At 36.0% G+C, this 19,194-nt stretch overlaps 1 protein-coding gene across 12 annotated transcripts in view; it reads left to right on the top strand.

The window, feature by feature from the left end:
- Nucleotides 1-19,194, top strand: part of ATRX (ATRX chromatin remodeler) — a 282,829-nt gene that overhangs the window by 205,939 nt on the left and 57,696 nt on the right. For all 12 annotated transcript variants that reach the window (XM_063721248.1, XM_024240521.3, XM_024240517.3 and 9 more), the window contains one exon: nucleotides 7,471-7,579. In XM_063721248.1, coding sequence (XP_063577318.1) covers nucleotides 7,471-7,579 — 109 coding nt within the window. The remainder of the gene's footprint in view (nucleotides 1-7,470; nucleotides 7,580-19,194) is intronic.

Here is a 19,194-nt window from a genome sequence, read left to right as displayed (position 1 = left end):
TTGATACTATTTCAGGTTGTTTTTGATGTTTTAAGACTTGTTTTGTGACCTAACATATGGATGATTGACATGCTGAGGAAAAAAATGTGTATTCTGTAGCTGTTGGATGAAATATTCTGTAAATATGTATTAGGTCCATTTGGTCTATAGTGTAGATGAAGTGTGATGTTTCTTAGTTGATTTTCTGTGTGTAGTGTTGAAGTCTCCAGCTATTATTGTATTGGGGTCTATCTCTCTCTTTGGCTGTAACAATATTTGCTTTGTATATGTGGGTGCTCCCAGGGTTGAGTGCATATATATTTTAAATTGTTATATCCTCTTGTGGAATTGAACTGTATCGTTATATAGTGTCCTTCTTTGTCTCTTCTTACAGTTCTTGTCTTGAAATCTATTTTGTCCTATATAAGTATAGCTGTTCCTGCTCTTTTTGGTTTCCATTGGCATGGAATGTCCTTTTTTATCCCTTTATTTTCAGTCTATGTGTATTTTTATAGGTGAAGTGTATTCTTGTAGGCAACAGATCATTGGGTATTTTTTAAAATCCATTGAGCCCCTCTGTCTTTTGATTGGAGAATTTAGTCCATTTACATTGAATGTTATTATTGATTAGTAGGGACCTACTCCTGCCATTTTGTTATTTGTTTTCTAGTTGTTTTTTGGGCTTGTCTTCTTTCCTTCCTTCTTATTTTCCTTTTAATGAAGGTGATTTTCTCTAGTGGTATGGTTTAGTTTCTTCCTTTTTGTCTGTTTGTTTGTTTATCCATTATATGTTTTTTGGTTTGTGGCTCCCATGAGGCTTGGAAATTCTATCTTATAACCCATTATTTTAAGCTGATAACAACTTTACACTTTTTATAAACAAAGAAATAAACAGGCAAAAAGAAAACTAATAAAAATTCTATACCTTAACTTTGTCCCCCCACTTTTTAGCTTTTTGTTGTTTCTGTTTATATCTTATTGTACTATGTCTTGATATGTTGTTGTAGTTATTATTTTTGTTGCTTCAACATTTAGTCTTTCTACTTATAATAAGAGTAATTTATACACCACAGTTACACCGTTATAATATTCTGTATTTTTCTATGTACTTACTGTTTTTAGTGAGTTTTGTACCTTTAGAGGATTTCTTATTGCTCATTCATGTCCTTTTCTTTCTGATTAATTACTTCCTTTAGCCTTTCTTGTAGGACAGGTTTGGTGTTGATGAAATCCCTCAGCTTTTGTTTGTCTGGAAAATTTTTACTTTTCTTTTATGTTTGAAGGATATTTTTTCCATTTATATTATTCTAGGGTAAAAGTTTTTTCCTTGAGCACTTTAAATATTTCATGCCACTCTTCTCCTGGCCTGAAAGATTTCCACTGAAAAGTCTGCTGCCAGACATATTGGAGATCCATTGTATGTTACTTGTTTCTTTTCTCTTGCTGCTTTTAGGATCCTTTCTTTATCCTTGACATTTGGGAGTTTATTAAGTGCCTTGAAGTAGTCTTTTTTGGGTTAGATCTGCTTGATACTCTATAACTTCCTACTTGAATATTAGTATCTTTCTCTAGATTTGGGTTTCTCTGTTATTATCCCTTTGAATAAACTTTCTACGCCAGTCTTTCTCTCTACCTCCTGTTTAAGACCGATATCTCTTAGATTTGCTTTTTTTGTAGCTATTTTCTATGCCTTGTAGGCATGCTTTATTCTTTTTTATTCTTTTCTCTTTTGTCTCCTGTGACTGTGTATTTTCAAGTAGCTTATCTTCAAGCTCACTAATTCTTTCTTTTGCTTTATCAATTTTGCTATTAAGAGACTCTTATGCATTCTTTAGTATGTCAGTTGCATTTTTTGACTCCAGAATGTCTGCTTTATTCATTTTAATTATTTCAGCCTCTTCATTAAATTTATCTGATTGGAGTCTGAATTCCTCCTGTGTTATCTTGAATTTCATTGTTTCCTCAAATCAGCTATTTTGTGTTCTCTCTCTGAAAGGTCACATATCTCTGTCTTTCCCAGATTTTCCTGATTCCCTGTTTAGTTCGTTTGATGAGGTCATATTTCTCTAAAAGGTCTGGATGCTTATGGATTTTCGTTGATGTCTTGGCATTGAAGAGGAAGAGTTAGGTATTTATTGTAGTCTTTGCAGTCTGGGCTTGTTTGTACCTGTCATTCTTGGGAAGGCTTTCCAGGTATTTGAAGGGACTTGGGTGTTGTGATCTAACTTTTTAGTCACTGCAGCTGTATCCACATTAGGGGTCACCCTAAGGCCAGTAACGCTGTAGTTCTTGCAGCCTTGTAGAGGTACCATTTTGGTGGTCTTGTATAAGATCCAAAAGAATTGTCTGGATTACCAGATGGAGACTCTTGTTCTCTTCCTTTACTTTCTCCCAAACAAATGGAGTCTCTCTGTGCTGAGTTGCCTGGAGCTAGGGGTGGGGGGTGGGTGACACAAACACCCCTGTGACTACCACTATGGGTATAGCACTTGGTCAGATCTTAAGCCAGCAGAGCAATGGGTCTTGCCCAAGGCCCACTGTAACCACTACCTGGTTACTGCCTATGTTTGCTCAAGGCCCAAGGGCTGTACATTCAGCAGGTGGTGAAGCCTGCCAGTACTGGGTCTTTCCCTTCATGTTGGCAAATCCTCTTAGTCCCTGGGCAGGTATAGAGATGCTTTCTGGAGCCAGGGCCTGGAGCCAGAAATGTTAGAAATATACCTAGTGCTTTATTCTACTATGGCTAAACTGGCACAGAAATAAGAAAACAAAGTCCTTCCTACTCTTCTCTTTCTTTTCCTCAGGCAGAGGAGCCTCTCTTCGTGGCCACCACCAGGGCAGGCCCGCAGAGAGTACTGCCAGTGTACCGCCAGTGTTCACTTAAGGCCTAAGGGCTATTTAGTCAGCTTTTGGTGAATGCTGCCAGGCCAGAGACTCACCCTTTGGGGCAGTGGGCTCTACTCTGTCCCAGGCTCAGTCCACAAATAACGTTCAAGAGCTAAGGCCTGGAATTGGGGACGCAAGAGCCCGTTTGTTGCTTTTGTCCACTGTGGCCAACCTGGTAGCTACACTGCTAGATAAAGTCCCCTTTACTCTTCCCTCTCCTTTTCTCAAACAGGAAGAGCCTCTCTTTGTAGCCACCACAACTTCTAATATGCTGGGTCTCACCATAACCTAATACATTTCCATCTAATCCATGCCCCAAAATGTGTACTACCTGGTTATTGCTGCTGATTATTCAGGGCCCAAGGGCTCTTTGGTCAGCAGGTGATGAATCCTGCCATGACTGGGTCCCTCGATTCAAGGCAATGGGTTGCCTTCTGGCCCAGGGAGCTAGGGCCTGGAATGGGAGCCTCACGATTCTGCCCAGGGCCCTGTCCTACTGTGACTGAGCTGGTATCCAAGTTGCAAAACAAAGTGCTTTTTCTCTTCCCTTTTCTCTCCTCGAGTAGAAAGCAGAGGTCTCTTTTGGAGCTCTAAGCTGCGCTGCTTCGAATTGCAGGAGTGAGGAGTGGTGGCATAAGCACTCTCTTAGCCGCCCCAGTGGTATCTCACTAAGTCGAGTGCCCCCATTTTACTGGCTCCAAGCCCTTTACAGCACTAGGACTTGCCCAGAAGTTGCAGTCCTTGTGGCCTAGATAGCCTTTCAGTTTTATTTGGGACCCCAGTGCACTTTAGCCCACTGTGGCGTGACTTACCGAAACTCAAGTTCTGATCACTGTGATGGATGATTCCCCTCTGGTTTGGGCAGGTTTATATGCTCCCTTCATGGGTGTAGGCTGAGTTCCAATTCAAAGTCCTATGATCACTGCACTCTCCTTCCCCCAAGTGCACTGATTCTCTCCCCATGACACGTGGCCACTTCTGGGGGTTGAGGTAGCAGTGGCATTGGCAATTCAAGATTGTCTTTCCCCTTCTGTGCCTCTTTCAGTGATATGAAGTTAAGATCAGGTACTATAATTGCTCACCTGATTTTTGTTTCTTATGATGATGCTTTTTTGTGTAGATAGTCATAACATTTGCCGTTTATGCTGGGAGGTTGATCAGTAGAAGCTTCTATTCAGCCGTCTTATTCCACCTCCTTCCCCAGTACTGCTCTGATTGAATGAGTTGGTATGTGTTCCTGTTTCTGTTTTTTGGAATTGTTTGTAAAGCATTGAGCTTAATTATTCTTCATATGTTTGTTAGAATTCAGCATTGAAGCCATCTTAGCCTGGGCTCTTCTTATAGGTAGTTTTTTCTTTTTAGTAGTGTGGTAAATATATAACATAAAATTTACTATTTTGACAGAGTAAAAAGGCAACCTACCGTATGGGAAAAATATTTGCAAATCATACATCTGGTAAGGGGTTAATATCAAAAATACATAAAGGATTCCTACAACACAACAACAAAAATAATATGATTTAAATATGGGCAAAAGAGTTGATAGACATTTCTCTAAAAATGATATACAAATGGCCAAGAAGCACATGAAAAGATGCCTAGCATCACTAATCCTTAGGGAAATGCAAATGAAAACTGTAATGAGATACCACCACACACCCATTAGGATGGGCTACTATGAAAAAACAATAATGAGAGTTGGTGAGGATATGGAGACATTGGAACCCTTGTGTACTGTTGGTTAGAATGTAAAATGGTATAGCTGCTGTGGAAAATAGTGTGGTGTTCCTCAAAAAATTAAAAATAGTATTACCATGAGATCCAGAAGTACCACTTCTGGTATATACCCACAACAGTTGAGTTCAGGGTGTCAGAGAAGTATTTGTATTTGTATGCCCACATTATAGCAGCATTATTCATAATGACCAAATCATCGAAGCAAGCCAAGTGTCCATCGACAGATAACTGGATAAACAAAATGTGGCATATACATACAGTGGAACATAATTTAGCCTTAATAAGGAAGGAAACTTTGACACATGGTGGAACATGTATGAATCTTGAAGACAATATGCCAAGTGATCTAAGCCAGTCTAAAAAGGACAAATATTACATGATTCCTATTATGAGGTTCCTAGAGTAGTGAAATTTGTAGAGACATAAAATAGAATGGTGTTTGCCAGGGCCTGTGGGTAAGGGGAAATGGGGAGTGTGAGAGAACAGATAACTCCACGGGGCTTCCCAGAGTGCTCCATGTTGTATTATGTCTGTCTCATAAAGATATGTATCATTGAAGACAGGTTCATTACTACCCATTTTTGTATACTCTTTGTCTAGCACCAAGCTAGACATGTAGTAGGTCCATAGTAAATACTTGTTGAACTGGTAAGGGAATAAATTACCCTTATCTGGAACTTCCCTAGTTTTTTTATACAGAGAATGATGTTCTAGTTAGGCATTTTCCTAGGTATATACTTGCACTTTTTATCTTTTTCATTTCCCCGCTTTCTTTGTTTCTAGGGTGAGTTTTTGGCATATCTTTAACATATATATGTGTAGTTTATACGTGTATTTTTACATTTGACTGTAGTTAAATATAAGCTTGAATATATTTTTTTCTATTATCAGTATACATTTTATTAGAGTCTATGTTCTGGCAGTTTTTCATTATTGAAAAGCCTATGTTACAAAAACATACCAATTTACTACCATCAATAAATGGAAAATGCTTATCTTAATATGTATTGTAACTACATTTTCTTCATCTTTAATGGGTAAAAACAGTTGTCATTGTTTTCATTCATAATTTTTTGACCACTAATAGGGTTGTACTTCTTTTATATGCTTGCTAGTTTATTTCTGATTTTGTAAATTATCTTTAGTAAATGTTTACTAATCAGATTGGTCTGCCTTTGAGTTACTACTATTACCACTACCACTACCATTACCACTACCACTGTGTATTGAGCACTGAGCAAGATTTAAGGGGTACTACAGGAAATCATGGTGTAGAAGAGGAACAAACACATATATTATATGCCATAATAGAGGCAGTTGTAATTTGTCATGGGATCTTGAGTGATAATATTAAGAACTCAGTAAGCTTTTAATTACCATGTGACAGGCACCATTCTAAGTAGTTTTTAAAATATTATCTCATTGAATCCTCATAACAACCCTATGCAATAGGTACTCTGATTATCTTCATTTTACAGATAAAGAAACTGAGGCACAAGGAGTTTAATTACTTGCCATAAGTGAAAATGTTAGTAAATGGTGAAACTGAGATTAAACTCAGGGAGTGTCACTCCAAAGTCTGTGTTCTTAACTACTAACCTATAATGACTCTATCAGTTTTTAAGTGTTGGATTCATCGAGGTGGTATTAGAGATATTCATTTGCATTATAATAAAAGGTGAGTATGTTGAAATGCTTTTTAAAATAGTCATATCATTTTCCATTCATTTATGATTATTTATTTTAATAATTATCCTGTTCAAGTGAACAATTAATGCAAATGTGACTCCAGCCTCTTAGCTTTTTATCCAACATTCCATCTCAAATTCTTTTTTTCCTTGGATGTGTATGCCATTTTTTCTAATTGAAAAAAAAAATCATAAAATAACTTTCATAAGCATTAATGAATTTTTAACAAGGAAATTCTGGGTTTTCTGTATCAGTGAAGATATAGGTAAGAAACATGGAAAAGCATCTTTTTTTAACTAATGTACTAAATTTAAAGAGCTTGCTGGAAAGACATAAATAAATCTCAGTTTTGTTAACTGTTTTATTTTAAGGCTCTGGGGCATGATAGAATTTTGCTTGGATGGGAAATAGTAGCATTGTGTTTACACAGTTAAATAATTAGAATAGAAATTATGTATGATAAAATATAAAAATGTCATAAGCCCTTAATCTCTTGGTATTTTAGTATCAATGCAAGTCTTGGGTAAAATTTCACCTCAGTTCTTCCTGGTGTAGATTAAAGGAAAAAAAAAACTTTACCTCACTGTCTAAAATTGACATGTCATATCATTAACTCATAAAGTCGTACTCCTTTACACACACACACATACACACACACCACTTTTGAAATGGAAACATACACTGAAATTTGCAGCTACCCCATAGAATAATTTTTGGCACATAGTAGGCATTCAGTAAAGATTTGTTCAGTGAATGAATAAAGGCATTCTTTATCTCTCATTTTTATTTGATCATTATCAAGTTGTTGATAAGGAGAAAAACGTGGCCATTTACAGATATAACTTAAAGCATGCCTCATGAGTGAAATGTAAGTTTAATCATATTCTTTTGATAGTTTTAAGGATTCTAATCAAGGAAAACCTTTTAAGAAATTCTCATGTAGGTGAAATAGGTTTTAAAAATACCTGTGCTCATCACTATCTATTTGAATGAAATCTGTGGTTAATTTATTTGTAATGTAATGACTCCTTGATTAAGAAAAGTATATAATGTATTTTGCTATACAAATAGAATGTATATAACCCACTTTTAAATGATGAGCAAGGTGGAAAATCTGTTCTTACTAGTAAGCAGAGCAATATATCAAATTCCTTTTGTGTTCTTTTGTTAAATTTTCAGGTGAGGGAAAGTGGCTTCGAAACATTGACTATTACCGTTTAGATGGTTCCACTACTGCACAGTCAAGGAAGAAGTGGGCTGAAGAATTTAATGATGAAACTAATGTGAGGTAGGAAAAATTTTCTGTATATATAGAAACATTAAAATAATTAATTTTAAAATTTACATAAAGTTCACTATTTTTATTGTGTATTTGAATGTTTTTAGCAAATGCAAGGTACAGTCAGGTTGCAAAACAGTGTCATCACTCCTTACCCACTGAATTCACTTATGGAATCATATAATTTGTAGCCTTTTGAGTCTCACTTCTTTCACTTGGTGAGATTTATTTGAGAATCATTTACGTTGTTGCATATACCAATACTTTTTTTAAATTGTTGTATAGTCTTCCATTATAGGGATATATCACAGTATGTTTAGCTACTTCCACTTGAGGGACATTTGAGTTGTTTCCAGGTGTTGAAATTAAAATCAAAGCTGCTCTAAGCTTTCAAGTTCAAGTTTTTTTGTGAACATAAGTATTTACTTAAATGAAACAAAAGCCTAGGATTGTGATTGCTGGGTCATATAGTAAGTTTACATTTATCTTTGTAAGAAACTATGAAGCAGTTTTCCAAAGTGACTGTACAATTTTGCATTCCCATCCGCAGTTGTGTGAGAGTTCCAGTTTCCTTACATTCTTGTCTGGACGTGGTATTGTCATTTTTTAAAAAAATTATTTTACTCATTCTAATGTATGTGTAATGTTATCTCTTGTGATTTTAATTTGCTATTCCCTAATGATAAATTATGTTGAGCATCTTTTCATGTGCTTATTGACCATTTTAATATCGTTAACTGTAGATATAAGGCAATTTGTGTGTGTATTGATATTGTTTTAAGCTGTTAGTAATTGACAAAATCAAGCTACATTTGGAAAGAAAAAGTTTTATATATAGTCATATGTTGCTTAACAACCAGTATACATTCTGAGAAATGCATCATTAGGCAATTTTGTCACTATGCAAATATCATAGAGTGTACTGTACACCAGTAGGCTTTCTGTGATATAGCTTATTGCTCCTAGGCTGCAAAACTATACAGCATGTTACTGTACTGAATACTGTAGGCAATTGGAACACAATGGTATTTGTGTATGTAACATCTAAACAGAAAAGATAAAGTAAAAATATGTATTATAATCTTATGAGATTGCCTTTGTACATGCTGTCTGTTATTGACCAAAACATTATGTGGCACATGACTATACATACATCTAAACATATGCATATATGCATACGTATACACATACACAAACGTAAGAAAGCATGGCATTTAAGAAAAGGATAAAGGAGATGGGGTTAGTTTAATAGAAAGATGGCTGAAGTATGCCTTAATAAATATTTTAAACTATGAAGAATATTATACTGTGTGTTTAAAACATGTTTTAATTTTAGCAGCATCATGAACTAGACCTAGGCTTAAGGCTAGAGAAATTTCAGTTACATTTTAGGAAGATTATTAATTATTGAAAACCTGTAGCCTAAAAGAGCTTGCAAAGGGATGATTTGAGTATAGTTAAATTATAAATGTATATGATTGATTATATAACTGTTTAAAGAATACATTTTTATATTCTGTGTTTTTCATGTTTAAACAAATTATTATTTGTGCATGAGTGTGAAGAAGTAATTTTATTGAGTAACTCAAATTTCTCAAACATAATCTAAACCTTTGGCTTGCTAGGTTTCCCAAATTTTAAAATACGACAATGGCATATAATCTGTCACGTGACATTTATACTTGATGACTAGTAGGGAAAAACATTGAAATGTAGATGTTGAGTTGTCAGCTTGGCTTACTCACTAGTGAATTACCCCTAAACATATGCCAAAAAAGCATCTCATTCAAATTCATGCTTCAGGCATATACTGGTTGAGTATTTCTTATCCAAAATGCTTGGGGGTGCTAGGGACCCGAAGCATTTCAGATACGGGATTTTTTTCAGATTTTTGAATATTTGTATTATATTCTTACCTGTTGAGCATCCCAAATCTGAAAATCTAAAATCCAAAATGCCCCAATGAGCATTTTCTTCGAGTGTCATGTTGGCACTCAAAAAGTTTTGGAGTTTGGAGAATTTAGGATTTCAGACTTACGGATTTGGGCTGTTCAACCTGTACATGTATATTATGGATTTGGGGAGTTGCTCTTGGGTAGCTGAACCCATACACATGAAATCCACAAATGTTATGCTGTCTCTCAAAATCCACAAACAAACAGAAAATGAAACAAAAAACAAAATGAAAAGAGCAAGGAAAAAATCAACAAACGTTTTAGATTATATCTCTGTAAATTCTAATTTTTCATGACTCAGTAATTTTCAATAAATAGGATGTAAATATAATCCTTGTTTATGCCAAAGCAATCTGAAAGACACATTAAAATAAACGTTAAGATAATGACCATTTCTAACGTTGTTGTTTTGTGTGACCTGGAAGTAGTTTTCAGCAGTCTCAGAGTGCCTCGTTAGCTTGATACTATTTTTGGTTTGTTTCTCTTTTAATTTAGAAATGATTATAGATTCACCTGAACTTGCAAGTACAGAGAGGTCCTGTGAACCCTTTACCTAATTTTCCCCAATGGTTAAATCTTATATACTTATATTTCAATATCAAAACTAAGAAGTTGACAGTGTTTCAATGTTTGCATATATCTTTTTTTCCATATATACACAGTCAAGATACAGAAATATTCCATCACCACAAAGCTCTCTGTCTCTCTCACTACCCTTTTATAGTCACACCCATTTTTACTGCCAACCTTGTCACTAACCTTAACCCCTGACAATGACTAATTTATGCTCCATCTCTATTATTTTGTCATATTAAGACTGTCATATAAATGGTATCATTCTCTATATGTGACCTTGATATTGGCTTTTTTCGCTCAGCATAATGCCCTTGAGTTCCATCCAAGTTGTCACATGTATCAATAGTTTGTTCCTTTTTATTACAGAGTAGTATTCCATGGGATGGATGTACCACAGATGTTTTAAATTCACTTATTGCAGGACATTTTCATTTTGTCCAGGTTTGGCTATTATAAATAAAGCTGCTGTGAACACTGTGTTCCAGCTTTTTGTGTGGACCTAAGTTTTCATTTCTCTAGGATAAATCCCCAGGTATGCTGTGGCTAGGTCATATGGTAAGTACTTTTTTAGGAAACTGCCAAACTCTTAATTAGAATGGCTGTACCATTTTATAGTCCTACCAAGCAATGTATGAGAAATTAAGTTTCTCTACATCCTCACCAGCATTTAGTATTATCACTATTTTTTATTTTAGGTGTTCTGATAGGTATGTAGTGGTATCTTATTGTGGTCTTAATTTGCAGTTCCCTGACAACCAGTTATATTGAACATCTTATGTGTTTATTTGCCATCAAATATTGTATATCCTCTTGGGTGAAAATCTCTTTATGTCTTTTTGTCCATTTTCTTATTGGATTGCTTGTTTTTTTATTGTAGGGTTTTGAGAGTTCTTTATATAATCTAGATATGTGTCCTTTGTCAGATATATGGTTTGCAAATACTTCCTGCCAGTTTATGGCTTGTCTTTTCATCCCCTTCACAGGGTCTTTCAGAGAACAAAGATTTTAATTTTGATGAAATCTAGTTTGTCAATGTTTGTTTCTTTGTTTTGATCATGGCTGCGATGTCAAGTCTTAAGAACTCTTCCTCAAAGCCCTAGGTCTTGAAGATTTTCTCTTGTGTTGTATTTTACAAGTTTTATAATTTTACCTTTTATGTTTAAGTCCATGTTGTATTGAGTTAATTTTTGTATAAGGTGTGAAGTTTAAAGGTTCATAATTTTGGCTGTGGATGTTCAATTGCTGCAGCATCATTTGTTGAAGAAAGCTATCTGTGGCAGTGCGCAGTGGCTCATACTTGTAATCCTAGTGGTTTGGGAGACTGAGCCCAGAAATTCAAGACCAGCCTGAGCATCATAGCGAGACCCTGTCCCTAAAAAAAAAAAAATTACCCAGGCATGGTGATGCACACCAGTAGTCCCAGCTACTCTGGAGGCCGATGTGGGAGGATCACTTGAGATCAGGAGATCGAGGCTGCAGTGAGCCATGATTGTACCACTTCACTCCAGTCTGGGTAACAGAGGAAGACCCTGTCTCAAAAAAAGAAAAAAAACAGAACAAAGAAAAAACCATCCTTCCTTTACTGAATTGGTTTTGCACCTTTGTGAAAAATCAGTTGGCTATACTTGTTTTGGGCTGTTTTTCAGTTTGCTATTCTATTCCTTTATTCCATATGTCTTTCTCTGCATCATTACTACATAGTCTTGATTACTATAGCTGTGTACTAAGCCTTAATATCACATTGAATGATTCTTCCCACTTTGTTCTACCTTTCACAGATTGTTTTAGCTATTTTTATATGAATTTTAGAATAATCTTGTCTAGCTCTACAAAAGTTTTGCAATAATTTTAATAGGTATTAAACTTGTTACTAATTTGTAGAGAATTGATATCATTTTTCAACTGTAATACTTTTAGCAGCAGAGAATTGATAACTTTATTGTTTTCTGATCAGTGAACACAGTGTGTCTCCATTAGTTGATCTTTGATTTCTTCCAACAGTGTTTTTGTAGTTTTCAGTATACAGGTCCTGTAGATCTTTTGTTAGATTTACACCCAGGTATTTCTCTTTTTTTGAGTTATTGTAAATGTTACTGTATTTTTAATTTTTGTTTCCATTGTTCATTGCTCAAATATAGAAATGCAATTGATTTTTGTGTTGATCTTTTGTCTGTAATCTTGCTGACTTCATTTGTTCTAGGAGTTTGTTTTATAGATTTCTTGAGATTTTCTAAGTAGACCATTGTACTATCCGCAAGTAGGGATAGTTTTATTTCTTCTTTTATGATCTGTATGCTGTTTGTTTCCTTTTCTTGTCTTACTGCAAGAAAAGTCTCCAAGTATAATTGTGAATTTGTCTGTTTCTCCTTTAAGTTATGTCAGGTTTTGCTTCCGATATTTTCAGCTCTGTTTATTATGCATGTTTAGTATTGCTATGTCCCTCCCTATACCTCATACTGGTTAAAACTTAAGAGTAATATAGTTAGTAGCAATGGTGAGAGTGGACATCCTTACCTTCTTCCTGATCTTAGGAGAAAAGCATTCTGTCTTCATTAACTATGATGTTAGCTGTAAGGTTGTTTTTTTGGGTGGGGGGGTTTTTTTTGTTTCTGTTTTTGTTTTGAGACAAGTTCTCTGTCTATCACCATGACTGGAGTTCTGTGGTGTGATCATACCTCACTGCAGCCTCAAACTCCTAGGCTCAAGGGATCCTCCTGCCTCAGCCTCTTTGAGTAGGAATGCACAGCCATGCTGTACTTTTTTTGTAATTACTCTTCATCAAGTTGAGGCGGTTCCCCTCTATTCTTAATTTTCTCAGAGTTTTTGTGATGAATGGGTGTTTACATTTGACAAATGCTTTTTCTGCCTCAGTTTGTATCATCTATTTTTTCTTCTTAATCTGTTAATATGGTGTGCTATGTAGATTGGTTTTTGAATATTGAACCAACCTTTCATGCCTGGAATAAAACTCCACTTGATCGTAAGGATAATTCTTTTTATATAATAATTGGCTCTGTTTGCTAATATTTTGTTGAGAGATATTTATGAGAGTTACTGTTATATATTCAGTTGTTTTCGTGTTGTCACTGTCTGGTTTTAGTATCAGGTTAATATCGACCTCATAAAAGAAGTCAATAATTGTTTTCTCTTCTATTTTCTGACAGAGATTATGGGGATTTGTGTTAATTTTAAATGTTTGGTAAAATTTGCCAGTGAAACCAGTTCTGGCCTTGAAGATTTCTTTTTTTGGGAGTTTAAAAATCACTAATTAAATTTCCTCAGTAGTTTTAGGATTATTCAAGTGATCTATTTTATGTTGAATGAGTTGTTGTAGTTTGTGCTTTTGTAAGAATTGGTTCATTTCATCGTAATTTCAAATATATGTGTAGAATTGTTTCATAGCATTTTCTTAATATCCTTTTCATGTCTTTAGGGTCTATAGTGATAGTTTCTGTTTCACTTCTGATACTGGTAATTTGTGTGTTTCTTGCTAGAGGTTTGTCAATTTCATTAATTGTTACAAATAACTAGTGTTTTATTCCCTTGATTTTCTTCTTTTTTTTTTTCCTATTTTAATTTCATCTTGCTTTTGGTTTGTTTTGCTCTTCTTGTTCTACTTTCTGGAGGTAGAAGCTTAGATTACTAATTTGATATGAGACTTTTTTTCTTTTCTCATGTAAGCATTTAGTGTTATAAATTTCCCTTTCAGCACTGCTTTATACAGACTTTGATATGTTATATTTTCATTTAGTTCAGTATATTTTTATTTCAGAATTCATCTTTGGCTCAGCTAGAAGCATGTTGTTTAATTTCCATGCGTTTGGAGGTTCCCATTATTTTTCTGTTGTGGATTTCTAGTTTAATTCAATTATGTTCAGGAAATATAATCTGTATGATTTCAGTTCTTTTAAGTTTGTTATGCTTTGCTTTATGTCCCAAGTAGACTGGCCCTTGAAGAGAATATGTACTCTGCTGTTGTTGGGTAGAGTGCTCTATAAATATTGATTAGATTTTGTTCTTTGGTGAGGTTCTTGTATTCTTCTTTACTTTTGCTGATTTTTTTTAGCTATGTGGTTATCAGTTTTTGAGAGGAAGATTGAAATCTCCAACTATAATTGTGTGGATTTTTCTGTTTCTCGTTCAGTTCTGTCAGGTTTTACTTCTGATATTTTCAGCTCTGTTGTTTATTGTGCACGTTTAGTATTGCTGTGCCCCTCTCTATCCCTCATAATCTTCTTTGCTCTGAAATCTATTTTACCTGATACTAATATAACCACTCTTGTTTTATTTTGATTGGTGTTTGCATGGTATATAGTTTTTCATCCTTTTACTTCAACTCACCTATGTTGTTGTATTTGAAGTGAGTTTCTTGTAGACAGCATGTGGTTGGGTCATGTTTTTTGTTTTATTTTTTATCCACTTAATTTTTCTTTTAAATGGTGTATATAGACCGTTTATATTTAATGTAGGGCTTCAGTCTACCATTTTATTTTTTTGTTCAATTTGTTCTCTTTCATTCAATTTTCTTTTGTTTATGATTTCTTTTTCCTCCGTTCCTGTGGGTTAGTTTTATATTTTTGAAATTCTATTTTGATTCATCTGTAGTTTTTTTTAGTATTTCTCTTTGTGTAGCTTTGATAGTGGTTGCTGTAGGTATTACATCATACCTATACACACACTTAGTCTACTGGTGACATTTTGCCAGTTTAATTGATGTGCAAAAACCTTACCTCTTTATATCCTTTTGATTCCCTTTTTATAATATGACTGTCTCAAGTGTTTAACCATATCAGTCAGTGTAATCATTCTTTCTTCAACCATAGAATATAATTTAGAAAACACAACAGAAGGAAAGTGTTGTATTGACTCATATTTATTATTTGCTGTTACTTCTCCCTAATGTTTCAGTATTCCTTCTTTTATCATTTTCTTTGTATTTAGAGAACTTATTGTAGCCATTCCTTTTTTTTAAGCAGGGTCTTGCTCTGTCACCCAGGCTGGCATACAGTGGTACAATTTTGGCTCACTGCAGCCTTGACCTCCCAGGCTTAAGCCATCCTCCCACCTCAGTGTCCCAAGTAGCTGGGACTACAGGTGCGCACCACCACACCTGGCTAATTTCTGTATTTTTTGTAGAGATGGGGTTGTACCATGTTGCCCAGTCTGGTCTTGAACTCCTGAGCTCAAGTGATCCACCTGCTTTGGCCTCCCAATGTGCTGGGATTACAGGCGTGAGCCACCATGCCTGGCCTAGCCATTCTTTAACAGCAAGTCTGCTGGCAACAAATGATTTCCCCTTCATTCTTGAATAGTATTTCAGCTGGATATAGAATTCTGGGTTGACAATTCTTTCCTTTCAGTACTTGAAAAATATGTGTCACTACCTTCTTGTCTCCCTGGTTTCTTATGAGAAACCTGCTGTTTGAATTGTTTTTCCCCCCTTAGATAAGGTGTCGTTTCTCTCTTCTTTCAAGATTATTTTTCTACGTTTTCGGAAGATGACTGATATATTTTGTCATGGATTTGTTTGGGTTTATCCTGTTTATGGTTCATTCAACTACTTAAACCTGCAGGTTTATGTTTCTTAATACATTTTGGTAATTTTCAGTCATTATTTCTTTGAGTTTCAGCCCCTCCTTCCTTCTCCTCTTCTTTTAGGACTCTAATGACAAAAATGTTAAATCTTTTATTATAGTCCTATAGGTACATGAGTCTCTTTTCCATTCCGTTTTTCTCTGTTGTTCAGATTAGGCCATTTCTGTTGTTTAGTCTTTAAAATCACCAAATCTTCTGTTCTTTGCTTTCTACTGAACTCATTCTGAGTTTTTAATTTCTGTTATATTTTTCAGTTCTAATTTTTTTTTTTTTTTTTTTGAGACAGGGTCTCACTCTCGCCCAAGCTGGAGTGCAGTGGCAAGATTTCAGCTCACTGCACACTCCACCTTCCAGGTTCAAGCAATTCTCGTGCCTCAGCCACCCAAGTAGCTGGGATTACAGGCATGCACCACCACACCCAGCTAACTTTTGTAATTTTAGTACAGACGGGGTTTCATCATGTTGGCCAGAGTGGTTTGGAACTCCTGACCTCAAGTAATCTGCGTGCCTTTGCCTCCCAACTTGCTGGGATTACAGGCCTGAGCTGCTGTGCCCAGCCTAAAATTTTCATTTGGTTCTTTTTTTATGTCTTCTTGTTTCTTTGCTGAGACTATTTGTTTCATTTGTCTCAGGTATGTTAATAATTGCTTATGAGGCATTTTTATAATGACTACTTTAAAAATCCTTGTCAGACAATTCTAACATTTGTGTCATCTCAGTGTTAGTGTCTGTTGATTGTCTTTTCTCATTGAACTTGAGATTTTTCTGGTTCTTATTATGAGAAAATTCTTCCATTTAAACTGGGCATGTTGGTTACTATATCATGAGATGCTGGATTTTATTTAAATCTTTTGGTATAGTAGGCATCTTCTGACAAATGTTTTGGCAGGGCATGAGGTGCCCTACTACATTGTTGCCAGTTGATAGTGGGAGTTCAGTCTCCTCACTAGGCCTCTACTGGTATTACCTTGGCTGGGTGGGGGGACAGAGGCTCAAGATTACCTGTTTACTTCTTTCCAGATGGCCTCCACCGACACCACAGGGGGTGACTCATTAGTTATTATTGGATGGTGGTATAATTCCAGTAGGAAGGGAAGGGGTTTTCTTGTAACTGCTGGGTGTGGGTGGATGTATTGTTTCCCTACATGGTCTTCATTGACACTGTTGGGTCACAGGGAGGACCTTGTTAAATCAGACTTCTCTGACCCCACCCTGGTAGTGCCTTGTTATAACTTGGTTACGGTAGAAGGCTGAGGATTCAGCTGCATTTTTTGCTGTACTGTTTGGTTGGAATTGAGTGGTTATCCTAACATTTTCTGTCTTGCTATGCTGCCCCTTTTCTGGTCCTTTGGCTGGAGGGTAGGCTTTTCTTGGAGATTTTTTTGACAGCACCTTCTGGAGTTCTTCAGCAACCAATCTAGGATACATGAGGCAGAAAGAAAGTCTATAACAGCTGGGCTCGGTGGTTCACACCTGTAATCCCAGCATTTTGGGAAGTGAGGCAGGAGGATCACTTGAGCCCAGGAGTTGAAGACCAGTCTGGGCACCATAGTGAGACCCTGTCTCTACAAAAATTTTAAAAATTAGCTGGGTGCATTAGTGCATTTCTGTAGTCCCAGCTACTTGGGAGGCTGAGGTGGGAGGAGTGCTTGAGCCCAGCAAGTCAAGGCTGCAGTGAGCTGTGATCATGCCATTGCACTCCAGTGTGGGTGACAATTCAAGACCCTGTCTCAAAAAAAAAACAAGATTTTAAAAATAAAAAGGTAGCCCATGAAACTCAGTACCACATTATCCTTTATATCCTGAGGGCCCTACCCATCTGCCTCATCCTTTTCACTTTTCAGAGCTGCCTTCTGTTCCTTGTATATATACAAGATTGGTAATTTGGGCTTCATTAAAATTAAGGACTTCTGTTCACCAAAGGTGTGATAGTTAATTTTATGTGTCAGTTTGACTGCACTAAGAGATGCCCATGCAGCTGATAAAACACTTCTGGATATGTCTGTGAGGGTGCTCCTGAAAGGGTATTTGAATTAGTAGACTGAGTAAAGAAGATTGCCCTCATCAGTGTGAGTGGGCATCATCCTACCCATTGAGGGCCTGAATAGACCAAAAATGCAGAGGAAGGGCAAATTTGCTCTCTCTTTCTTTGAGCTGGGACATCCATCTTATCGAGCCCTTGGAGATTGGTAATCATGGTTCTTCAGCCTTCAGACTCAGACAGACTAGGACTTATACCAACTGCCCCCACCCACAACCCTACCCCCTGATTTTCAGGCCTTTGAACTGGGACCAGGATTTATACGATTAGCTCCCTGGTTTTGCAGCTTGTGAACAGCACATTGTAGCACTTGACAGCTTCCATAATCACAGTGAGGCTAATGCCGTAATATGTCTACACACACACACACACATGCGTGCACGCACACACATGCACGTACACACAAGTTCTTAACTCCTTTTAGTTCTGTTTCTCTGGAAAACCCTGACTAATACAAATGTCATTTCACATTAAGAGTGTAAAGGCAAGCCACGAAGTTGGAGAAGCTGTTTCCAATATATAGATCTAAAAAGGTCTCATCCAGGATATATAAAGAACTCTTAAAAATCAATTGGATAAACTAGACAACCCAATAGAAAAATGGGGAAAAACTTGAACAGGACTTCACAAAAGACGATATCTGAATGGCCAATAAATGTATGAAAGCATGATGATCCTTATTAATTATCAGAGAAATTCAAGTTAAAAATGGTTTTGACAAAAGATGCAAAAGCAATTAAATGGAGAGAGCATAGCCTTTTCAAAAACTGGTATTGAAACAATTAGACTTTCATAGACCAAAAACAAACCTTTACTTAAGCCTTACCCATATTTTAAAAAATCAAGTCAAAAGGAATCATAAATCTAAATGTAAAACTATTATACTTGTATAAGAAAACAGAAGAAAATCTTGTGCATCTAGGGTTAGTCAGAGTTCTTAGTCATGATGCCAAAGGCATATAATCCATTAAATAAAAAATCAATAATTGGACTTAATCAAAAATAAAAACTTTTGTCTGTGAAAGACTCTTAGGGAAAGGAAAAGACAACTTACAGACTTGGAGAAAATATTTGCATTTGCATATTTAACAAAGGACTCATTCAGAATGTATAAAGAACTCAGGAAGAAAACAACCCAGTTAGTAAATGGGCAAAGGACTTGAACTGACACTTCTCTGAAGAAGGCTATGCATGTCAAATAAGCATATGAAAAGATAGCATCACTAGCCATTAGGGAAATGTAATTTAGGTGAGGCTAGTGGCTCAGGCCTGCAATCCCAGGGCTTTGGGAGGCTGAGGTGGGAGGATCACTTGAGGCCGTGGGTTCAAGATCAGCCTGGGCAACATGGTGAGAATCTGTCTCTACAAAAAATTAAATACAATTAGCTGGGCATGGTGGCACATGTCTATAGTCATAACTACTTAGGAGGCTGAGGAAGGAGGATCACTTGAGCCCA

Source organism: Pongo abelii, chromosome X, assembly GCF_028885655.2.
Source record: "Pongo abelii isolate AG06213 chromosome X, NHGRI_mPonAbe1-v2.0_pri, whole genome shotgun sequence".
Classification (NCBI taxonomy): Eukaryota; Metazoa; Chordata; class Mammalia; order Primates; family Hominidae; genus Pongo; species Pongo abelii.
The sequence above is the reverse complement of the archived record's forward strand: the minus strand, read 5'-3'. Positions and strand labels throughout refer to the sequence as shown.